At 57.6% G+C, this 21,895-nt stretch overlaps 1 protein-coding gene across 1 annotated transcript; it reads left to right on the top strand.

Annotated features, from left to right (window-relative positions):
* The first annotated feature begins 1,241 nt into the window (after positions 1-1,241).
* On the top strand, positions 1,242-14,667 carry CYGB (cytoglobin). The gene is made up of 3 exons (XM_050908458.1): positions 1,242-1,678; positions 12,739-12,970; positions 13,550-14,667. The coding sequence occupies exons 1-3, from the start codon at positions 1,536-1,538 to the stop codon at positions 13,712-13,714; spliced, it is 540 nt and encodes a 179-aa protein (XP_050764415.1). The 5' UTR covers positions 1,242-1,535; the 3' UTR covers positions 13,715-14,667.
* The last annotated feature ends 7,228 nt before the right edge of the window (positions 14,668-21,895 follow it).

Here is a 21,895-nt window from a genome sequence, read left to right as displayed (position 1 = left end):
CCGAGCTTTGTGTCCCTGAGCCAAGGGGTTCACAGAAGCGTGGGGCTCCCGGTCTGTCCCGGTGCAAATTCGGTGGGGGACCCACAGTGGGGGACCTGTGGGCAGCATCTTCTCCGCCAGCTCTCGTTAGATCTGCAAGAGCAAATTTGCTGACACTGCCAGTCTGGCTGCTGCTAACGGGGAGGTGGCCGAGGCTGGTTTGGAGGAGAAATACAGCAAAAAGCCTCGACAGATCTGCAATAACAAAGCTCCAGCCCCCAAAGGGGCTCAGCCACCCCCCAGCCCCTGCCTGCCCGGGTGTCAGAGCTGCACCCTCAGCCTGCCTGTCCGTCTCTCTGTCTGTCTGCCCTGCGAGGGTGCGCAGCGGGTGCGGGAGGCGGCTGTGCACACCAGGCTGCTTCTCTTGTCTCTGATCCCCCTCTGGGGGATTGTCGGTTATTACAAGTCTCTGTAGTATTTTCCTTCTCTCTGTGCAAATGGACTGTGCTGCGGGTTTAATATGCCGGATTTTCTGGGAGCTGGAAATGGCATTCGGGTAAAACACAGCCCAAAAGCACACACACGAAGGCAGCGGGAAGCCTGGCGTGGAGGGGTTCCCGCACTCCTCGTCCCTGCCAAGACGCTACCAGGAGCGATGCAATCGCAGAACAACAATAATACATTCATTTCACGAGTGCCTTAACTCTGGATCCCTTTACAACTGGGTCCTGCCACGAGAAGGGAGAGCAAAATCTCATCATTAAAAAAGTCCCTGTGGGACAGACCATGATCTCTGTTGGGTGGCAGAGAGATGCTCGCGAGTGGGGGTGCCTCGCGCTCCCCTCTCGCCCCGACTCTCCGTGCAGCCCAAGAATCAGAGGCAAGCGAGGGTCTGTCCTTTAAAACACAACCGCCTGCAAAATAAGGGAGCGCGAGGGGGAGAGCCGAGGCAGAGCTCAGCGCAGCCAGCGGTTGGGATAACTTTAACTCGGCACTTTGGATTCTGAATTTCCTCTGAGCTGTTTACAAGGGCTGATAAAAAACCTTCCAGCCCTACCTCCCCCGCCCAGCACCGTCCTGATGTTGCCCAGAACATCTCCCTCATCCCTCCCTTTCGGGGAGGAAAAAAAAGGGAAGGAGGGAGGAGTGGGAGAGAGGAGGAGAGAGGGAGAAAGTGAGCTCACGTTCACACATTGGTAAAGAGGCTGGTCTTGCAATGCCTTTGAATATTTTACTTTTAGGCAGTTCCCCGTCAGTCAGCCACACACATCCGAGCCGAGCTGAAGCTAACTACAGCCATGGACAGCACTAGGAGATCTGAAATCTAATCGCATGCATCATACCTCCGGGATATTTTTTTAAATTACATATATAAACACGCCGACAGGCAGCCGCGCTCGCACACACACGCATATACATCCACACATCGGCAGAGCCGCCAGCACCCGCACGGCCGCTGAGCAAACACCTTGTCTCTTCTCGCAGGATATACCCGCTCACACACATCTCTCTTTATCTCCTCCTGGCTTCCCGGAGGATCGTGCCGGCTGTTTTTCATGGAGAAAGTCCAGGGAGAAATGGAGATTGAGAGATGGGAAAGAAGTGAAGAGATTTCAGACGCAGAAAAAAAGGTTATTCAAGAGACATGGAGCAGAGTATATGCAAACTGCGAGGATGTTGGGGTCTCCATACTCATCAGGTATTTAAAAAACAAACAAAAAAAGGAAGCAGCAAATCCAACTAAATCTCTTTATAGCTGAGAAAGAGGCAGAACAGTATATATAACTGAACCGAAATGAATGACAGCGAGTGGGGAGCTGGCTGGGTGTATTCGCTGGCTGGGAGCAGGGAGGGTTTCACAGCACTCCTCTGATTTCCACACCTTTGAGCCGGGTGGCGGCGGCGGGGGGAGCGGGGGGAGCCTTGCCGGGGGACTTTGGGGGAAGCTGCTTCCCTCGCAAAGGTCACCTTAGCCCGCGGCCGGAGCTGGGGGGGTGGCGGAGGGGGGAGGAGAGCGGCGCCGGGCTTGGGTGGGTTGGGGTTGGTTTTTTTTTTTAAATCCCCCCCCCTCCCAGTTAGCTGCGTGCGGATGGCATCGGTACGTAGCAGGCTGGCGGGTGAAATAATGCAAGTTGGGAGCCAAGATAAACCCCAAGCAGGTGTGTCTCCGAGGGCACCATCTGTCCCTCCGGCGGCAGCGTCGGCGGGAAGGAGAGCGCCGAAGTTGGCGGCGGAAGGGGGGGCGAGGGGGGGGGGCACAGGCAGGAGAGGGGGGCAGCGGCGGGGGGGGCAGGCACCCAGCCGCCCCGGGAGCGGGGTGCGGAGCATCGCCCGACGGCGTGGGGCTGTGCGGCAGAGATGGGCAGCTGGCGAGCCCCGTGTCTGTGCCTGAAACCAAAACGGGGGAGATGCTCTTGAGGTGGGGAACAGAGGCAGGGGGTTTTCTTGTATTGTCTGGGGGCGCGACTCTTGTCTGGGTACCCCGGGAAAGTGCCCAGCGGGAATCTCATGGGGTCCCGCAGACGCTGGGAGTTTGGGGTATCAGTGGGGTGCAGCACCAGCAGGCCGTTTCCCTTATTTAAGAGGGGAGAGGAGGACGGGCAGGGCGAGGAGAGGGGCAGGCGAGATGCCCGCACTCACCTGTTGGCAAACAGCAAAGATGCTCTCTGGAGAAACAAAGCTCCCACCACCCATCCCGGGGACCAGCAATGCAGGGATCTCCCTGGTCCGGCTCCCGCCTGGACCCAACCCCAGGCACCCCAGATAGGAGACAGGAGACTGTGTTGTGTCCTTCCTGTTTTGCTCCTGCAGCAGGGGACCGTGGGTGCTCCAAGAACCCCTTGGATGGATGCGCTGTTTATTAATAATCATCCAAAAGTTTTCCAAGAGGCTGAGAGCTAATGCCCTGAGCCCACGGGATCTGCGGAGAGCAGAGGCTCCCCAGACGTGCCGGTGAGCAGAGCTGGTTCTCCTCCAGGCTTACTGGCAGCACTGCAACGGGATTTTCCTAGCAAGACCCCTCCGCAGAGAATCCAAAATGACATTTGAGTCCCCTCTCTGCCTCCTTCTCAAACATTTCCTTCTCTCAGAGCCAGCTGATGGCTGAGCCCATTCCTCCACAGCCCCCCGCTCTGTGTAACCGACCGGGGTGGTCTGGAGGTGCGACAGCCCCGCGGCTGGGGACACCAAACCCACCCGGGCTGGGTTTGAAGCCTGCACATGGCACAGGTCCGGGGAATGCAAAATTCCCCTTTTCCCCATCCCTTGAGCTAGCTTTGGCATGGGGCCTGGCCAGCAGCCATGCACGGCCAGCTCCTTGCCCAGCACCCAGGTCATGCCATGGCCCCATCCTCAAGCGCAGCCGGGTGCCCCCCTGCCCGCAAGCACAGGGAGGGTGGCCGGGTGCCCACGGCTGGTGCTGAGGGACTCGTGGCAATGCCATGGGGGGGATTCACCCAGGGCAGCTCATTGCTTTTGGTGTCCCTGTGTGCAGTCATGGGGCTCGGAGCAGAGCTGGGGACGAGGGGCAGCGAGGTGCGGCAGCGGGGACCATGTGGCCGAGCTCTGGTCCCAACTCAAACTTTCCCAGTAGAAGTTTCTGGTCCAGTTTTTTTTTTTCCAGGGAGAGTTGTGGCACCATGGTGAGGGGTTTCTCCCCGCTGTGCCAACAGGGCAGGACTGAGCTGGGTCCCAGGGTGAACCCCGGCTCCTTGGGAGCCTTTACATGCTCGGCTATGGCACGTGCCCTAGCACGTCCCAGCTAAACCCACCACCCGCTCCCTCAGCCAGAGCTTCCCTGGGGTGCTTAAAGCGAGGTCTGGACTTTTGATGAATGTCCCTGGGGATGACGGTGTAATTTGGGAGAGCTACTGTCCCTGCCAGCAGCACCGGTTGGAGCAGCACACCTGCCTGCATCCCTGCGCCACGGCACCCGTGGCCGAGCTGCCCCCCCCCGGCACCAAACCCCGTCCCCAAAGAGGGCTTCGTACTGCTGCCCTGAGCCCCGCTCTCCCCGCCAGCTCTGACGAGCTCAACCTCAGCTCCCCGGCGAAGCGCGCGCCTGGGCGAAAGCAGGGCAGCCCTGGCCGGGGTTGGGAGCACCGGTGGCCGCTGCTCTCCCGGCTGCGTTTCCCGGCTGACATCAGCCGCCGGGAGAAGTGGGTCATGCGTGGAGGCCGCCGGGAGCCCGGGCAGCGCGGGCGGGTGGCAGCCGCTTCCCAAGACATGATTCAGCAGCTCCAGAGGTCGGGGCTGGGGAGGGGGCGGCAGGCAGCCGCCGGTGCGGTGCGAGCTGACCTGCCCAGCTCGCTTTTGGGTGCGCACACATGCAATGTGCCGGGGGCCGAGAGCTGCCCCAGCTAGCCTCCGTGCTTTACCGGTACAGGGCTGGTGTTGCTCATCGCCTTGCTAGGGAAACTGAGGCAGAAAGTGATGTGCAAAAGGGTGGCCGGGGAGAGGGAAGGGGGATGCATGGCTGTGGGCCCCCATTTGGTGCAACCCCACTGTGCAGACCAGTAAAAGCAGGCAAATCTGTTAGCAGCCACATTTCTGTTGTCAGGGTTGCGACCGGGGAGTTGCCTGTGTCTGGTGGCAGAGGGTCTCTTCCATGCTTTCCTGCTCCATCCCCTCTCCGTCCCTTTGATGCTGCTGAGGGCAGGGAATGACTGTTTCCCATGTGGGAAGGGCTGGGGGTTTGCAGCACCTCTGGACTTAAAGGGTTGAAATGAATCTGGGGCCTGATCCTGTGCCCTGAGGGCGGAGGCAGGAGGGCAGCGATGCCCACCCAAAAGGCAGCGATGGGGAGGGCTGCAGCGCCGGTGACCCACAGGAACCCAGTCCGGCTCCCTCCACCCCTCCTTCAGCCCCCACCCAGCAACCTCCTTCTCCACCTCTAGCCTTTCCATGCTTTGCAGGTAGGGAAACTGAGGCACAGAGCTGGGCATCAGGTTCCCAGCCCTCGTGGCTGCTGCTAGTGCTTGAAGCCATAGCAAACCCCTGCGGTCCTGCTAGTAGCACGGTGGGGTCCTGATCTCACAGGGCCTCCGGGCTCCCAGGGGACATAAACACGAATAATAGGGACTTCTGGCTGAGCAGCCACCGGATCATGGGAATCTGCGCTGTGTGGTTACAACTATGTCGCTAATTGACAATTTCCTCGGTGGGGGAGCCTCGCGCCGGAGGAAGCACAGTCTCCTCGCCACGCTCATCATCTTCCTCCTCGGGAGCTCAGGGGCCTCTGCAGGCTCCATCTCACAGCCGCCGCCTTAACCCTTGCTGGAGTTGGAGCTGGAGCTGGAGCTGGAGCCTCGACCTGCACATTTGGGGCCGTGCGTATCGGCTGGGTCGCTCCCAAGCAGGTATGCCGGCCAGCATGGCTGGAAGCCCTGGGCTGCAGCTCACCCGTAGCCTCCCCATGCCCCTGGGCTCGTTGCTGTGCCTCAGTTTCCCCATCTGTAATTTAGGAATCAGTCCTTTTTGAAAAACACCCCTCACGAGAGAGCTCACAGCAGGGGAGCCCAGGCATGTGAGGGGAGCAGGGCAGTCTTCAGCAGCTCTGGCATCTGCATCAGCCCTCGCTGTGCGGCGCAGGAGCCCTTTGAGCATGCGGCCGTCACTCCCCAAGCATCCCCCTTTCTGTAACGCCCTCACAATGGTTTATTGCCAATACTCCACGCTCCGAGACTGTGCTGGGGGATGCAAGCACCCGGGTGGCTCAGCCCTCCCGCTGCCCACCCTCTGCGGCACGCAGGGGCTGAGAGCACCCAGGCGAGCAGGGGTGAGCATCAGCGGGGGCTCGGGACCCTCACTCCTTTGCAGACCCTGACTAAGCCCAGGATGCCAGGGCTAAAACCGCAGCCTGTCCTGACCGTCACATGCATTCGCTCCCACACCCACACACACGTACCGCGGTCACAGATGTGGGACCACAAAACTTTACGGATCCCATCAGGGGATAAAACCCAGGGATAGTTTCTATTAGCTCCCAGGCAAATCCGCACCAAATGTTAATGCCGTGCCAAGCGCAGGCAATGCAAGCTGCCACAGCCACCGCAGGCTGTGCCGCGTCCACAGGGTTTCTCCATCACTGTTGCCTCCACCTCCGCTCCAGACCCATCAGCTTTCCAAATTTCCAAAATTGTTACCTTCTCCATCACTCCTGATGCGCTCTTTCCCTCTCAGGAGGCGTAGGAGGGGAAGCGAAAGGATTGCCAATGCAGAATCAGGCCCCCGGATTTTGACAGCTGCTTAGTCTGAGCTGACACACCTGGATTCAGGCAGTTTGCAAAGAGCTTTGAAATATAAAAGCACTCCTTGGATGCCAGACGTTATTGTAAGTTTTAGGTTAAAATAGCAAAGAGCCAGAGTAATGAGTCTGGCAATGCAGAAAACCCTTTTTTTTTCAGCTGAATCTAAAAAAATGGGTTGAATCCACCCAAAAATGGCATTTAAAGAAATTATTTTGCAGCTACCCCCAAAGCCAACGTGTGTTTTGTGGAGGTGTCCATAGGGAAGGGGTCCGTTCCTGGCTGCTGACGGGTAAATTTCAGAGCAAAGCAGCTCAGAGAGATCCCCCTGCTGCAAAATCTCGCTTTGAAAAGGGCGTGATGAAAAGACCAGCCTTCTGTGTGGCAATATCCCTGTCCCACGGCTTGTCACACGCTCGCGAATCATTGTGGTCAAGCTGGAGAGATGTTTTTCTGGAGACAAGGAGAGCCCGAGAGCAGCAGGACTCTGCTCTGCTGACGAGGACACGCACGAGGAACATTTTCCAAAACAACGGCCCCCTCCATGAGCAGTGAAAGGGGCCAGTGTGGGTTTAATAAGCTCTGTCTAGAAACAGCCCCTTTCCGTACGGCTGTGTTTTCTCTCTGATCGCAGCACCTGGAACCAGCCCTTTCGGCCGCTTCATGGCCAAGGCGGCTGCGCGGGGATCCCTGCGGCACATCCCGCACCAGCCGCAGCCTCGGGGCTGCCAGCAGCTCTCAGGGTGACCCGAGAAGATCCTTTCCCACCTCCCCTGTCCCAAGGCTGCCCTTGCATCGAGCTGCGCGGGGCTCGAAAGATCCCACTCAACACCCGGAGAGCTGCAAGGACATCCCTGGCCAAGGGAAGCAAAGGCACAGGGGAGTCGAACGCTGTCCCTGGATGGTTTCCCTGGCTATGGCTGAGGACATGCTGGATGTGTTGGTACCAGCCCTGAAAATCCCTCCCCCGGAGCAGGAGGCGAGGGCCAAGTCTCTGCTCTGCTAACCGGCTCCGTTAATGAGGCTGCTGCAGCGGAGCGGGGCTGTACCTCCGAACGCGGCTCGGCGAGCACCCGGCTGCGGAGTTTCAGCACTCATTAAAGGCAGGAAAATGTCAGGACAGCCCTCGCCGGGCTGGCAGGCGCTGAGCGCGGCTGGGGAACGGGGAGTGCTGGCTGGCTGGCAATCCTGCTGGAGCGCAGTGCCGGGGGCGAGCGGCCGGCAGAGCCGCTGGTGACGCCGAGCCGGGGCTGCTGGTAATCGGCATGGGAGCATTGGAGAGGAGAGGCGGTGGCAGACACCAGCAAAAATCGGGTTCCTGATTTAGCTGGAGGGATGGCGGGTCCTGGCACAGGGACCATGTCCTTGTGAGTCTGGGTTACCCCTTCTCCACCTGGCTGGGGGTTGTCTTCCACCTCCAAACCCCTCCGCTGTCCCTGGGGGTCAGGGACACACAGCCGGGCTCCGTCCTCACCGTGTGTCTGCCTCAGAGGCAAGAGTCATGTTTTGGCATCGTTTCCTAATACCCATGGACCCTGCTGGGCCACGCTGACCCTGCTTGGCAGAGCTGTAGGAAGGGTGCCCGGTGTGGGGGGAGATGCTGATGGCGGGGTGGAGGGGGCCGACAAAGCTGTTCCTGCATGCTGCTTGCACCCAGCGGGCAGGGACGCGGGCAGGGACAGCGGTTTGGCAGCGGAGAGGGGCAGGGACACGCGTGTGGAGGATGAGGATGATGGTGTGGATGAAGGCAGTGAGCAAAGGGGATTGCAAGGGCCGTAGGAAACCGGAGGCGTGTGGGAAAGCCACTTTGGTGCTGTTAATTCACTTATCTGATGAAAGCTGACCTTACCCCTAGCCTAAAGGTTCATCTACGCAGCCAGGAGGCTTGGGGCTGAATCCACATATGTGGTAGGGGAAGACAACAGCAACGAGCACTTGGAGATGTGAGTTGTGCACACACGAGCGAGCAAGACGTGCCCCCGGGGGTTGCTAGCTTGTGCCCAAATGTATTTGGCTGCATCTTTACTGCTGGGTCCTCTCCCAGCCTCACTGGGCTGTCCTGGTCCCTCTGTCCCGGGGCTCTGCAGTGCCCGGGGTGTTACAGCCTCCGAGCACGGCTCAGCGTTGTGCCGGAGTCCGCTCCCGAGGCTTTGCAGCGGGATGTGGGCTTCACCTGGAGGAAGGCCAGCTACACCTCTTCTCCCTCAGCTGTAGAAGAAGTTGAATTTAGCATCAGTGTGTGGACCGGGGGCTTGGCCCTTTTCCCTCCAGCCCTCCTGCGCCGGAGCTGGAGATGCTGCCCACCACCATCTCCACCGCTCCGTGAGCCCTCGGAGAGAGGACACAGGCAGAGCTGTGCTGCGGGGGGCAAGCGGGCACCATCCTCTTCTCACTCCAATTAGATTTGCCTTTTTCTGTCTTGCTGGGTGGTGGCATTGACATGGCTGAGACCTTTCTCACCTTGGGCTGGGAGCTGTAAACACAGGCAGCACCCAGCACCCCTGCCCCAGCCCGAAAATAGGACGATAGACTACAGGTGGCTGGGAGGAGCAGGGGGGAATGTGCAGGCGAAGCGGTGAGGCAGCCCTCAGCATAATAAATAAATAGCAGCACCACACACCACCTGCCTACCCATTATCAGCTGCTTTGTAGGCACCCGAGCAGAAAGGAGTTGGAAGGAGAGGTTTGAAAAGGGACGCAGAGAGACTCCAGGCTGCATTAGAGAGAGTTTCTCCCACGTAGAGGGACGAGGCGAGAGAAAACATGAAAGCATGGGTAGGAAAATCTAGCAAAAAAAGTCTACGAGTGCTGGCTGGGGGTTCAGCTGAAGCCTCCCAGCAGCTTCGAGGGCTCGCTAGCATTTTTTCCCTGCAGTTTGCAAACAGGGTAAGTGAAGCATCAAGGGTTTAGGTGCCCAGGGGGACCAAGTGAGCAGCACCCAGGTGTCCTCTTTCCAGCTGGGGAAGGAAGGAGATGCCTGGCCTTGAAGATTTCCTCGGTGCAGGGTTTGCTCCGCAGGGTCTGGGGAGAGGGAGGAAGATGGGGGAGATGGGAGGAGAAGTGGCGTCTCTCCTCCTGAACAGAAAACAGGTTCCCAGTGACTGCAGTGTTTTTGCACCTTAATTATTTCCTTTGGCTCTGCTACTGGGAACGGTTGTGTCCTTAAAGTTGTTAAAAGGGCAAAAGAGAGAGGAAAAGCAATCCTGACATCCTGTCCGTTGGGTCCAGATGTAGCTCGCAGAGTACAAATTAGCGGGTGCAGAATGGAATCGCTTAAAAAGAAATTTAATGAGATTGGTATGCAGGCATCTGGTTTCTATCAATCATAATTTTGTGTGATATGCAATGGTAAATATCATCTTTTTAATGACTCCAATGAAGAAAAAGAGCCCAAAACACACACACACGCATAATGAGCCAACAAAATTCCAGAGCCTGAGACATTTGAACCCTCAAAAAATGTTCTGTAGATAGAAGAGGTGTCAGTTGGGGTTTTTCCAATTCACTATTGTTTGAGTTATTTTATTTCTTCCTTTTATTTTTTTCTCCTTTCCTCTGGTTATATTTAACCTTTGTGTTAAATTAATCTTCTCTGTTTATTAACAACTACCACTGAGCAAGCCTCCTTCCCTCTTTTTCTCGGTTCGACAACTCAAATATTTGCTCCAGGCCTGAAGTTCTTGCCGCAAGCGCCTGCCTTTCTCCAGCCCTGCAGAGAGGCAGTGGCCAAGGAGAGATGCTGCACGTCTCCGGCCGGCCACGGATTTGCTTTTCAACTTGAAGCAAAGATGGTTTGGGCTCCCCTGTTTCAGTTCTCCATCGATGAAAGCAAGCAGACAGCACACGGGGTTGAGCACATGAGCTGGGGATTTGCTGGTTTGACATCCCTCCAGCACCACTGCCGTCCCTCTTGCAGGTCTCTGAGGAAAGCTGCTGGGCTCAGCGCCCACGGGGGCATCACCTTGAGCGTCTGCGAAGCGGGGAAAGGTTGGAAACCAGTTTCTTGGATCCTTCACTGGCCTGGTCTCACCCGGCTTAGAGATTTTTTTATGTTTGATCAATCTTTGCCCCTGGCGTAGCCGGCCAAAAGCGGCAGAGAGGTGGAGGTGATGCCATGGGAGAGGCATGAAGCCTCTGCTCCTGCTCCTGAAGGGCATCGGCCCCGGCGGCTCCTTTCGGTCCTTCTCTTGGCGGAGGGATGCTGCGATTCCTGGCGATGCAGGGGTCAGTCCCCCCTTGTTGTACCCCTTCTGCTGAAAGAGCCTGGCTCAGACCAGGACTTTTTCTCAGCTCATTCCCTGGGTCTTCACAACATCATGCCTTTGAGCTGAGATCAAATAGGGCTTTTCAGGGACCTTCCGATGGTTTGGGATTCAGAAGCTTAGGCATGCATTGACCGGCTGGCAGCCTCCATCCCCTGCATCGGGGTAGTCTGTGGGCAACAGGTTCCACTTCCAGCAGCACCCGCTGCTCCCAGCGCCCGGGGGGATGCCTGCCAGAGCCGGAGGGTGAGGGGGAAAAGATCCGCTAGCAGGGATGGCAAAACCCTTAGCTCCCACCTTGGCGGGGTGTTCGCCGTCGATAGCTGGAGGGCATTGATCTCAAGGGTGGGCTGGAGCTGCGGGCTCGGGGGCTGCAGCAGCTTGCGCAGAGGTGGGGAGGGATGGGATGGGGGAAGAAGGATGCTGGGGCCAGATGGAAAAAATGGTCCCATTAAGACAGAGAGGAACGTTTGTCCTTCTGTTGGGAAATGCTTGGGGCAGAAGTCTTGAATCCTGGGAATGGTGCTATCTGCGTGGCCCTGGCCGGCTCCGTCCCCCCAGCCAGGGGACCGCTGTCCGTCCCCAACCGCCTCTCCGACAGCTCCGAGCTGAAGGGTACAGACTGAGCATCTCTGTGGCGACAGGAGCTGGAGACAGCCAGGCCTGGGAATGATTTCTCCCAACAGGGACCAGATGTGTCAGGAGGAGCTTTGCCGGGGGAGGAGGCTGCACAATAACAAGAGGAGTTTTGTCATGGGTCCCCTCCAGGTTTTAAAAGCAACACCTTGTCTCCCCATTCCACCTTCCTTCCTCCCTCACGCTTTCTGCCGCACACTCTTCACACCTCCGAAACCTATTTTGGGCCGTCTGATGAATCCCAGATGCCTCGGGGAAGCAACAGAAGTGGCGGTGCACTCCAGGCGCTGCTTCACACCGCTTCCTTGGCAATGCCCCCAAGCTTTCGCAAGCCAAGGGAGCGGGGGAAGGAAGGGAGGGGGGAAAAGGAGGAGAACGAAGTGGTAAATGAGCCTGGTCCTCAATATTGTGATTATTTGTGGAGTGGTGAGCAGGGAAGAGGATCCCACCTGGTCCTGGAGGGAGGTAGCAAAGGTTAGGAAAAGGAGTGGGATGGGTTCACGTGGTTTGGGATGGTGCTTGGGGAAGGGGTTACGGCAGCCTGGGAGGGAGGAGGAGGCAGTCTGTCTGGAGCCGGGGATGATGGGGGACAGCCCTGGGAGCCCTCTGCCACCTCCTGAGCATCCTTCACTGGTCCAGGCGAAGGGGGGCCCAAGAGGAGGCAGGGAGAGCCCCATTGGAGAGAGGGAGCTGCGTGAAAAGGGGGAGCAAACACTGACATGGTTCTCTCCCGTGTAAATTGAGTGGAAGGGGGTGGTTAACGAGTGTCAGCCCCGGCTGCTGAGAGCGACTGGCTCCAATGCTGGTATCGGTGGTGCTGGCATTGGTGGCCCCAGCCCTGCACCCTGTCACCTTGTGCCCTTCAAACCCCCAGCCCTCCAGCTCCCCAGGAAGCTCAGCACATCAGCTGCAACCACAGCTTCGTTTGCTTCAGTTGCATTTCATTGGGGCTGATTTAATCCGGCAGAAAAGAGGGGCCTCAGCCCCTCAGAGGGGCTGGCTGGGTGTCTGGGGCATCCTCATGCTAGGGGAACCGGCTCCTGGCATAGAGCAGCAGTGACATGAGCTCAGGGCTGAGATCTTGCTGGAGACTCTGGTGGGGCTGATCTGTGAAAGGTGGGGGCACCCTGGGCAGGGGGAGACTATTTTGGGTGGTAATGTGGGAATAAAGCCCATGGGGCCAAGAAGCTGCTGTGGGACTGGGGAAGAGGGGCAGGGAGAGGCTGGCTGGGATAAAGAGAGGTTTTCCTGCTCATCTCCAGCTCTCTGAGACAGGACATGATGTTTTGATGTGTGTGGGCATGTATACAGCATAGGGCATGCCTGGGTGGGGTCTCTGGGTATCAAGAACTCAGTCTTGCCTCTGCTTTGTAGATGAATATCTAGTTGTGATGCCCTTGTAGCAGATAGGGAAGGTTGGGGAGAAAGGCATCAACCTGCTGATTTTTAGGCAGCTGAATGCCACAGCTCCTGGGGAATTCAATGAGGAAACCAGCCGTGGCCGTGTTAGACGCAAGGGAGTGGTTTCCAGCATCTCTACCACTCCATGCTTTGCTTTAACCTCTCAGCCTGCTCTCACCCTCCTGAAGGTATTTTATTTCTCTTCTTTCTTGAAGGTTTTTTGTCAACTTCCCCTCAGCCAAGCAGTACTTCAGCCAGTTCAAGCACATGGAGGACCCGTTGGAGATGGAGAGGAGCTTGCAACTGCGTAAGCACGCTCGGCGGGTCATGGGTGCCATTAACACTGTGGTGGAGAACCTCAATGACTCCGAAAAGGTCTCCTCCGTTCTGGCCCTGGTGGGCAAGGCCCATGCCCTCAAGCACAAAGTGGAGCCCATCTACTTTAAGGTAAAGGATAGGAGCAAAAAAATCACGGGGATGCTTTAGAAATTAGGAAGAGGGCAGGAGAGAGGGAGCCGTGGCGAGCTGGTGCTGCCTGTCCTTGCCGGGAGGAGGCTGGCTGATCGTGGGGGTTGCTCCCCACGTGGCTGCAGTGTCCCCCTGCGATGCTGTCCCACGCAGACCACCACTCCCAAATGCAGCCAACGCTGGAGCATCCCCTGCCCAGGGAAACCCACCTGCCTGCGTCCTGCCTGCAGCCCCTCCGGCACGGCTGTGGCCCTATATCCCTTCTTTTAGAAATCAAGCGTGATAGAAGGGACTAAATAATTTGAGGTGCCCAAATTAGGGAGGTGCTTGAACCTGCAAGCAGCACGCCACGGTGCCTGGGCCTCAGCCTCCCCCCTGCCCGGGCAGGCTGGTTACCTGGGGTGTCAACAGACCTCCCGAACGTCTGTCTGTCCCACAGAGGGTTGTCATTCCCAGAACTCAGCAACAGGACTAAACTGTTTTTGTAGGGAAAAGCTAAATTTGCAGTTAGCTGCTCCCTGGAAAGTTATTAACCCTTTGCTGTCCGCCTCCCTCCAGAAACTCACTGGTGTCATGCTGGAGGTCATTGCTGAAGAATACGCCAACGACTTCACCCCAGAGGTGCACGGCGCCTGGACCAAGATGAAGACCCTCATCTACACCCACGTGACGGCGGCGTACAAGGAGGTGGGCTGGGCGCAGTACCCCACCGCCACCCTGTGAGCGGCCAGCGGGGCCAGGCGAGGGGCAGGGAGGGCTTCGCTCACCCCAGGACTTCACTCTGGTCTCTTCTCAAGATCTTCGCTCAGTCTGGGGAGCCCGGTAGGGCCAGCTCTGTTAGCTGCCAAGTCACAATTCGATCTCCATGGGGTTTAAAAACAAACTAAATAAGCCAAAAAAAAAATAGAACCACGAAGGGTGTGGGTGGGTCAGGGTGAAGCAGTTGCAGGGGACGCTGGAAGGGGATGCAGAGCGCGAGGGGAGAGTGCTGGTTGTTGGCTCTATCTTACTGTCCTGGCCTGTCCATCACCACCTCCCAAATCCTGCACCTCGCTTACGCCATCTCAAAATCCCTTGCACAAGCTCTGCTGCGCAGCAGCGACGTGCAGCCCCGTTCACTGACGAATGACACAACCCTCGTTTTCCATGCAAAGCCCCCGGGTAAACCTGGCCCCTTGCTTTTGGGGGTGCGATGCTTATGGAGACTGCCGCCTGCCCGGCTGGCACCGAAAACGCTTTGCTTTGCACTTTCTCTACTCCCCTAGCAGAGTGGCAGGGCTGATGGCTGCAGCCAGAGCCGCTCTCGGCTGTCCATCACCCTGCACCGTGGGCTGACAGCAGCCCTCGCCTCTCCCGTCATCCACAGTCCCTCTCCTTGGCTGGCTGTTGCAAACCCTCCTGGGGCTGGAGGGAGCGAGGGGGTGGGAGAGACGTGCTCCCCCAGCGTGAGAGAGTGGGGAAGGAGGGGGCTGCCTTTGGGCTGCCTCCCCTCGTGGCTCGGAGCACGGCGCGTAGGTGGGATCCCTGTGCCAGATGCAGGGAGGTGGTGAGCCCACCCGCCTCCCTTCAGCTCTCGTGGGCAGCAAGGACGTGCGTGAGGATGGGCTTGGGTGGCACGGGTCGTGCCATTGCCCTGGGAGCTGGCACATGTAGGTCTGTCTGTCCGGCAGCCAGCAGCAGGGATGTAGGGCTGGGGTGGCTCTGCCCCGCTCGGTGAGAAGGGGAGTTCGGGTTGTGATCAGGAGGGGGAAAAGATGAAGTGGACATAGCAGGAGGGATTCCTGGGTGTGAAGAAAGGTCCCTGCTCTGTTAAAATTAATAAATAACTTGTTACATAGAATATATTCCTGCCCTCTTGGTGAAACTGGATTCCTTCAAATAAAGTGCCTGGTAGAAATCAACCCATGCAGGAGCTGCGTCCCTCTTCGGGGGCCGGCAGTGCTCCCGCCCGTGCCTGGGAAAGGCCTCTCCCCCCCCACCCCCCAAACCGAGACGCGGCTGCAGGGCTCGCAGCACTCATCCTGCCTCCAACACCGACTCCTCCTCAAGCTGTGGGTGAGTCTGCTTGGTTTCTGCCTCAGTTTCCCCTTCGGTTACAAAAAAGGGAGGAGGAGCAGCCCCGTTGCCTCCTGCACACATGTGCTTGGATTTATAGGATCCTCTGGGGACTGATTCCCGAAGGATTGGGGATGAAGCATCAGATGTGCTAGGAAGCTTTGGCATCCTTGTCACCCAGTATTTCCCAAAATGTCTCTGTTATTTTTAGAGCCCTAGCATTAAGGGCAATGTTACCTATTGAAGTGGGAGGGGGGTTTCCTTCTGAGATTTCCTCTGGCCTCACTCCACTATTTCCCTGGAGAGCTGGCAGCTTTCTGGGAGAGTCCAGCTCCTCTCCTGGATGTCAGCTTGACAGGCAGCGAGCCCACGGTCCCCGGCTGGGATCCCCACGGCTGCCCTGGGGATGTCCCCCCCCACCGCAGGGACACCGCTGGAGGGGGCAGCAGTAACTCTCCCCGGGGCTGATCTCCCTCCTCTGGAGCAGCCAGCAAGAAACTCCTGCTTTGCTCACCTGCAGCCAGTTCTGTGCTTTTAATCATCCCAAGGGAATAGGGGTTTGTTTTGGTTTTTTTTTCCTGTTTCTGGTGTTTTGTTTCCATGCCAAGGGGCTTCTCTGCCCCCCAGCCCTGGCACTGCTGGGGGGGTGGCCAGCACCGGGTGCCCGCTCCCAGAAAAGCTCTCAGTGGGGTTTTCCCCTTTCCTCCACCGGCTGTAACAGCAGGTTTCTGCTCAGGATCCGTGGGAGCCCGTATGGAGGGGCAAACCCCCGGACCCCAGCCTTCTCCCTTCCATCGCTCGTGCCAAGATGCTGGCACAGCCCACGGCTGGGCGGCGACCCTGGGGACCGCTGCTCAAAGCAGCAGGAGAGGTGTGCTTGGGGGAAAATGTCTTCTCCTCTTCCTCTGCGCTCAGTTAGATGCAGCCAGGAGTTTGTGTCATCGCCCAGTGCCCTGGCTCTGGGCAAAGGGGGATTTGGGGAGGGCTCTAAACCTCTTGGCTGCGTTCCCCAGCGCTCCCTCACCTTTCTGTAGAGCCCTGGGACCAGGGTTAGTCCCAAAATAGCCCCAGGACTCCACTAATGCCACTACAGCCGCTCTCTCTGCCTTGGAGTTCTTTCCTCCCTATGTCCCACAATAAAACAGGTGGAGAGGAGCGATGGAGCCAGCAGCGACGGCATGTTCTGGGTGTACATAGAGGGTTGGGTGGAAATAACCGTTCAGGGCACGGCTGTCCTTGGCATGGCAGCGTGCAAGGTCAAGGGGTTTATAAAAGGAAGGGACGGGCACAGGGTGACAAGTGATGCTGCTTTGCTGACGGGGTGGGCTGTCATTTAGAGTCAGCACCCCTGAAAGCCAGCCCACCAGCCTGCACCGGTGAAGGTGCCAGCAGCTGATGGCTCCGGCTCATGTCCGAATGTCCAAGCAGCTGCTCATCCCTTGCGCAGTTGGCGAAGGCATCCTTCCAACGGCAGCTGCTGGCCGGGGTCAGGATTAGGCCCGTGCAGATGGGAAAAGACCTGTTTAGTCATTGACTTTGCTCTAGTGCAAGAATGGAGAGCGATTGCTTGGAGCAAGTCTGTTTGTTAGATATTTTTTTGGGTACATCACGGGACTCTCACAAGCGCAGCTCCACCGATTTCTGCCAAAACTTCCGGGCCAGCGGCGTATATTTTCGATGAGTTCATGTACTCCCCGTGCTCTGCGGATGCTGGGCCAGGGATGTTTCTGTACAGGGATGTTTCATCTTTAGGCAAAGTTCACACATTAACCTTTGAGGTTAATATTCTCCAGGCAGGAATTTTTATTTTTCAGTGCAAACTCTTCCTCTCCTTTCCCACAACCAAAATTGGGCTTGGTCGTGGTCAGCAGGGAAGCGATTTTGGGGTGGCTGGGAAGTGCCCATGTTCATGCCCGACCCACCCGAGTGCCTTGGCTTTGGGGGAGCCGCAGTGAGGTCCCCCCACCTCACCTTTGAATGGGGCTTGGTTTCTTTTTTTTTTTTTTTTTGCATCCCTAGAAAAAACTGACCCGTGACCTCATGCACCCACGCATGTGTTTGCTGGGCTTGGGGTTTTTTCCAGGCACATTTTTCTAAAGCAAATCCAGATGCGTGCAGCTGCTGTCCCTCAAGGAGCTCCCCTATCAGCCAAATTGCAGGCCAGTTGAATATATGCAAACAAAACCGTGTTTATTTTTACCAGCTCTGTAGGAAGTAAAATGAAGCAGGGAGGGCAGCCGGGGCAGAGCTCGCAAAGGGAAGAGACAGAGATAAAGCAAACGCCCCCTCTTCGCCGCCCGCAGCAGAGCCGGCATTGCTTAAATCAGGGAAAATTCTCATCTGGAGAGAGATGAAAATGAACAGAAAAAGGAAAAAAATACCATTCCAGAGTGACAGGGCTGATAAATGCTGTGTGGAAGAGCAGAAAGGGAGGCCGGGTCCTGGCTCTGAGCATGGCTCTCCAGCACACACGCCTGCACACGCCTGCACAGCTGCTCCCGGTTACCGCCAGCCCCGTCACTCCCCCCCGAACCCACCGCAGCCGGCGGGGGACCCCCTCGTCCCCCCTTCCCTTCAGGCCCTGCTCTCTGAGGCTCGACATTTTGCCTCCCGGCGCGCTTGGGCTGAGATAAGGGCGCTGCCCATGTGCGCTTTGGGCTTGGCTTTGCTCTCCTTAACAGGGGCAGGTAGGGATCGACATGCAAAGTTGTTCCCCCAAAATTCATGGGCGAGAAGCTGGGGACTCAGGGCACGGCACCGGCACTGCTGGGGACCAGCCAGTCTCTCCCCTTCCCTGGGGGAGACCCCCATGTCCCCCAGCCCCATTCGCCTTCCCCAGGGATGCTGCTGGACTGCTCCTGCTCACTCTGCTCCTCTCTGATGCCCGTGCCGTTGCGGCTGCCCCCCGTGCAAGCCAGCCAAGCTCAGCTCAGAGCTGCCGCCCCCGTAACCAGAGCAGGATCCGGCCCCTGGCTCAGCCAGCACCTCTGCATTAGCATCAGGGCTGGGCTTGGACCTGTGACCCGGGTGGGAAAGTCTTTGTGCCCCCTGCCAGCAGCAGATGAATGCCGATTGAGGGGGGGGGATTCGGTGTCCCTGGGGTAGGGTCCGTCGCCCCCGAGCACCTCGTCCCAGCTCTCTTTGGGGACACCCGCTCATATCAACCAGCTTGTGTCCCCCCACCCCAAGTTCAATTCTGTGTTTGGTCAGAGGGAGCTCAGCGCTGGAGGGAATGGGAAATGTTGGGTTGGGATGGGACATAGATCCCGTCCACCCTGTCCCCCCCTCCCTATGGCCAACACTCAAGGCAGGTATAGCTCCATATACACCCGGCCAGCTAGAGAGACACCCCAATGCCACCAGAGCCATTCGGACAAGGAACCCTTGAGGACCTTGTGCCACCACCCTCGTCTTCTTTTACGGAGAGACAAATCCCCAAGGCAGCCGAGCCACAGGCTCTCCCGGGGGAATCTTCTTGCATCTCTGCCAGTTTGCTCCAGTTTGCCCCAGTAAAGGGGATCCCAGCATCTCCCCGCTCTCTGAGGAGGTGCCTAGCGACTTCAGTGGGGACCAGATTCCGGCTGGCTGGGCTCTGGCGCCGGAGCTCAGCCTTCCCTGCCCCTTGCCGTAGGGAAGCCGCCCTGGTGCACTGATGTCAGTGCGAGGACTGCTCGGGGCCAGCACCAGTGATGCCGGACAGATGGGTGGAAGGGAAACCCATGAGCTAACCTTGGACCAACTTACAGAAAGGGAGGGATAAAACTACCCGCCTGGGTCTGACCTATTTAACAGACTGCGACGCTAACTATTTTCCATAGCTGAAGTTGTCTCTAATTGTTAGTATGTCTTATTCAGTCCCATCGTGACCCACAGACATGAGCCGGCGTGGTCTGATGTAACTCCTTGTCTTTCCTGTTACTGCTGCGGATACTGTTCATGTATGTGTTTCTCGGCGCTTCCGTGCTGGTTTTATACATGCCGTTTTGTGTACAATGGGTGTAACTTGTTTTTCTTTTTGTAGGTTTTTAGTATGTTTGTAACCGGACAGAATGGTGTTATTAAACTGAAACTTGTATCTTCAGTGGATAAATCAATCAAACCCCTCCAGCTCTTCTTGGTTTCTTTCTGGTGGGGTGGCTGCGAGGTGGGGGGATGTCGGGGGGATGCGAGGGGCTGCCCCATGCCCAGGTGGGTCTGTGGGTTCCTGCTCACTCTGGGGCACCGGCGAGGGAGCTTTGTGGCTGGAAAGCAGCAGCAAAGGGAGGAGCTGTGCCCTTCACTGCCCTTCTGCACCAAGGGTGTAGAGGTGGCCGGAGGCATCTTACTAATGGGCTCAGGTGAGAAGGGGAAGGTCTGCTCCTCCTCTGGGCTCTTTGCTTGGCTTCCAGGTACGTTCTGCAAACCTCCGGGGGCTCTCCCTGAATCAGGAGCCGTTCCCATGCCTTCACCAGCCCAGCCGGCCCAAAATGCATGCAGGGAGGATGAGCTGCAAGGGACTGGCCAGGGACTTTCCCTAACAGACATCCTACACCTAACAGACAGCCCACGCACAGCCTCCATGGCACGCGAATCCGGGCAGGCACCGAGACGAAGGCTCCTCTCCGCCGCGGGAGGCAGCGGGACAGAGCTGGACGTGAAACCTGCAGTGGTGATGGCCACGAGATGCAGCAACCACGACCGCCAAGGACTGTGAGATAGTTCCCAGCCTTTAAAAATAACAAACAGCTCCCTGAGCAGCAGAAGCCAAGCTTGCCGTGGCTCTGTCCCACACAGCTCCTCCTGTGTCTCTCGCTGCGGCTGGATCACGTTGCAGTGGGACGGGTCCCAGCACGGTTGGGTCACATCGTGGTTTCCCTCCGTGGGTCTTTACAGCTCCCTCTTTTGCAAAACAGTCCCGTGATGTATCTGAGACCTCTGTCAAATTTGGCTGACGCTGGCCAAGCTTTCCAAAGTTGTCGGCAAAGGACAGATGGACAGACAGACAGACAGATGCATGTTATAGTCCCATAAGCCCCATTTCCGTGGGATGCAAGGCTTGGAAAAGAAATCTGAGCAATTCTTTTTATTGTGCTCCTCTCTACTGATGCCAAGGACATCACCACAAGTCAGAAGGGGCTTTTCAGGGAAGGGAAAGCTCACCCCACCAGGGTGGTAGGAACCACCAGCACCTGGCCACAGGCAATTTTAAGGGGAGCAATCCCAGTTTAGGACCCCTGTCTGAGGCTGGGGAGGGGCTCAGTGGGGTCTGAGAGGGAGGAGGGCAGAGACCGGTGCCTTGCAGGCTGCCCAAAGTCTTGGGAAGCCTGATGCTGGCTTGTCTCCTGTTGGGCTGAGGGCAACGATGATGTTCTCCAGCCCTGCACGTGGTGGAGTAGCTCTTGCATGGGCAGGCATTTGAGCTAGTCTGGGGTCCCCAAGCTACAGGGACTGGGGTAGCCATGCAAGGGGAGCCTGTTTCTTCCCCTACAGCTCAGACGAAACAAGCCCAACTGGCCACGGCCATGAAGAAGGGAACCAAAGGCCAACCCACGTGGGGAGGGGAATAACTGCCTGGTTCAATCTGTCTTCTCCTGCTGAGTCTTCTTTTTGGGGGGAAAACCGCTTGGTGCTGTTAATGCAATTAATAAGCCGTCCTCGGAGTCTCCGCCACATCCTGTATACGCTTCCAGGCGGAAGCAAATGGTCAGCAAAGCCCGCATGCTGCTATGCTCCAGATGGGAAACGTTGGCTTGGAAACCATGAGCAAAAGGACTGGCCAGCTCAGGAGTGGGGAGGTTGCGGTGGGGACCTGAAGCTCTTAGACCTTTGCACGCTGGGCTGAGACTAGCCAGAACCAGCGGTGGCCGGAGGGTGCTGACATGGGGCTGGTTTTTCCAAGAGCTTCTTGAAAAGGAGCCGGGAATTTCAGCATTACCTTGCAGGGAGAAAATATGTACACAGCCCTTCACTTTGTACTAATATTTACCCCCAGATCTCGTCACTTGGGGGTGGCTGTGACGATCGCGCCGTGACCCGGACCCCGTGGCCATGCCAGTGCTCTGCAAGCGCTGGTGGAAAAGGAGACAGGGTGGGAGGATGAGGCTCGCAGCGCACTGGAAAATTGGCCCAAGCGCCCGGGTGATGGGCTTACACCCTCCTCCTTTCCTGTGCCCGGGGGGGGCTAAATCCATCTTGTTTCCAATTGTCACAGCCTGGGGATGCTGCTTTCCAGGAGGCAACCCTCACCCAAGGGAGCCAGAGGAGATCCAGCTCTTAGACACCACCTCAGTGGCCCTGGTGAGTGGGAGGGAGAAGGGAATTCAATAGCTAAATCATGGGACGGGGTGTGCTCCCAGCCCATCTCCCATGCTCCAGCCCCGGGAAAGCCCATCTGCCCCACACCACCGGCCATGGGATCCAGCGCTCCCTGCCCAGTGCCTGCCACGTGCTGGGGGAATTACAGCTCCACGAGCCTGGTGCAGATGTGGGCTCAGAGGTGGCACGTCTCCACCGTGTGTCCATATCTCGCCGGCACCCGGTGACAGCCAAGGGGAGAGCCAGGAGGTTACTGCGAGGGACAGACAGAAATACATCTGCAAAGGGGAGATTAAAAAAGAGAATATGCAATAACTGTGCTGCACAAATACCTATTAAAACCCAGCCTGCAGGAGCTGGCGGTGAGAAGTCGTCTTCCCTTGTGTCCTGGGTGGCACAGGGCGAGAAGCCTCAGGAGACAGAGCTTGCAGGCTCCCACCGGCTTGAGGGACACATCCCTTCTTCTTCTCCATTATCTGCACTGAGATAAGAGCCAGGAGCTCCAGGCTTTGCTGTATGAACCGCCCTATGGCCACCCTCACCAGTGCGGGGTTT

Source organism: Gymnogyps californianus, chromosome 19, assembly GCF_018139145.2.
Source record: "Gymnogyps californianus isolate 813 chromosome 19, ASM1813914v2, whole genome shotgun sequence".
NCBI classification, from domain to species: Eukaryota; Metazoa; Chordata; class Aves; order Accipitriformes; family Cathartidae; genus Gymnogyps; species Gymnogyps californianus.
Note: the sequence above shows the minus strand (reverse complement) of the source record. Positions and strands in the feature narration are given on the sequence as shown.

What these genes read in the sequence shown, in the direction of transcription:
- CYGB (XM_050908458.1), top strand. Translation starts at nt 1,536, where the DNA reads ATGGAGAAAGTCCAGGGAGAAATGGAGATTGAGAGATGGGAAAGAAGT. An exon ending in GGGGTCTCCATACTCATCAG is followed by an intron (nt 1,679 to 12,738) that starts GTATTTAAAAAA and finishes TCTTTCTTGAAG; the next exon opens with GTTTTTTGTCAACTTCCCCT. An exon ending in TGGAGCCCATCTACTTTAAG is followed by an intron (nt 12,971 to 13,549) that starts GTAAAGGATAGG and finishes GCCTCCCTCCAG; the next exon opens with AAACTCACTGGTGTCATGCT.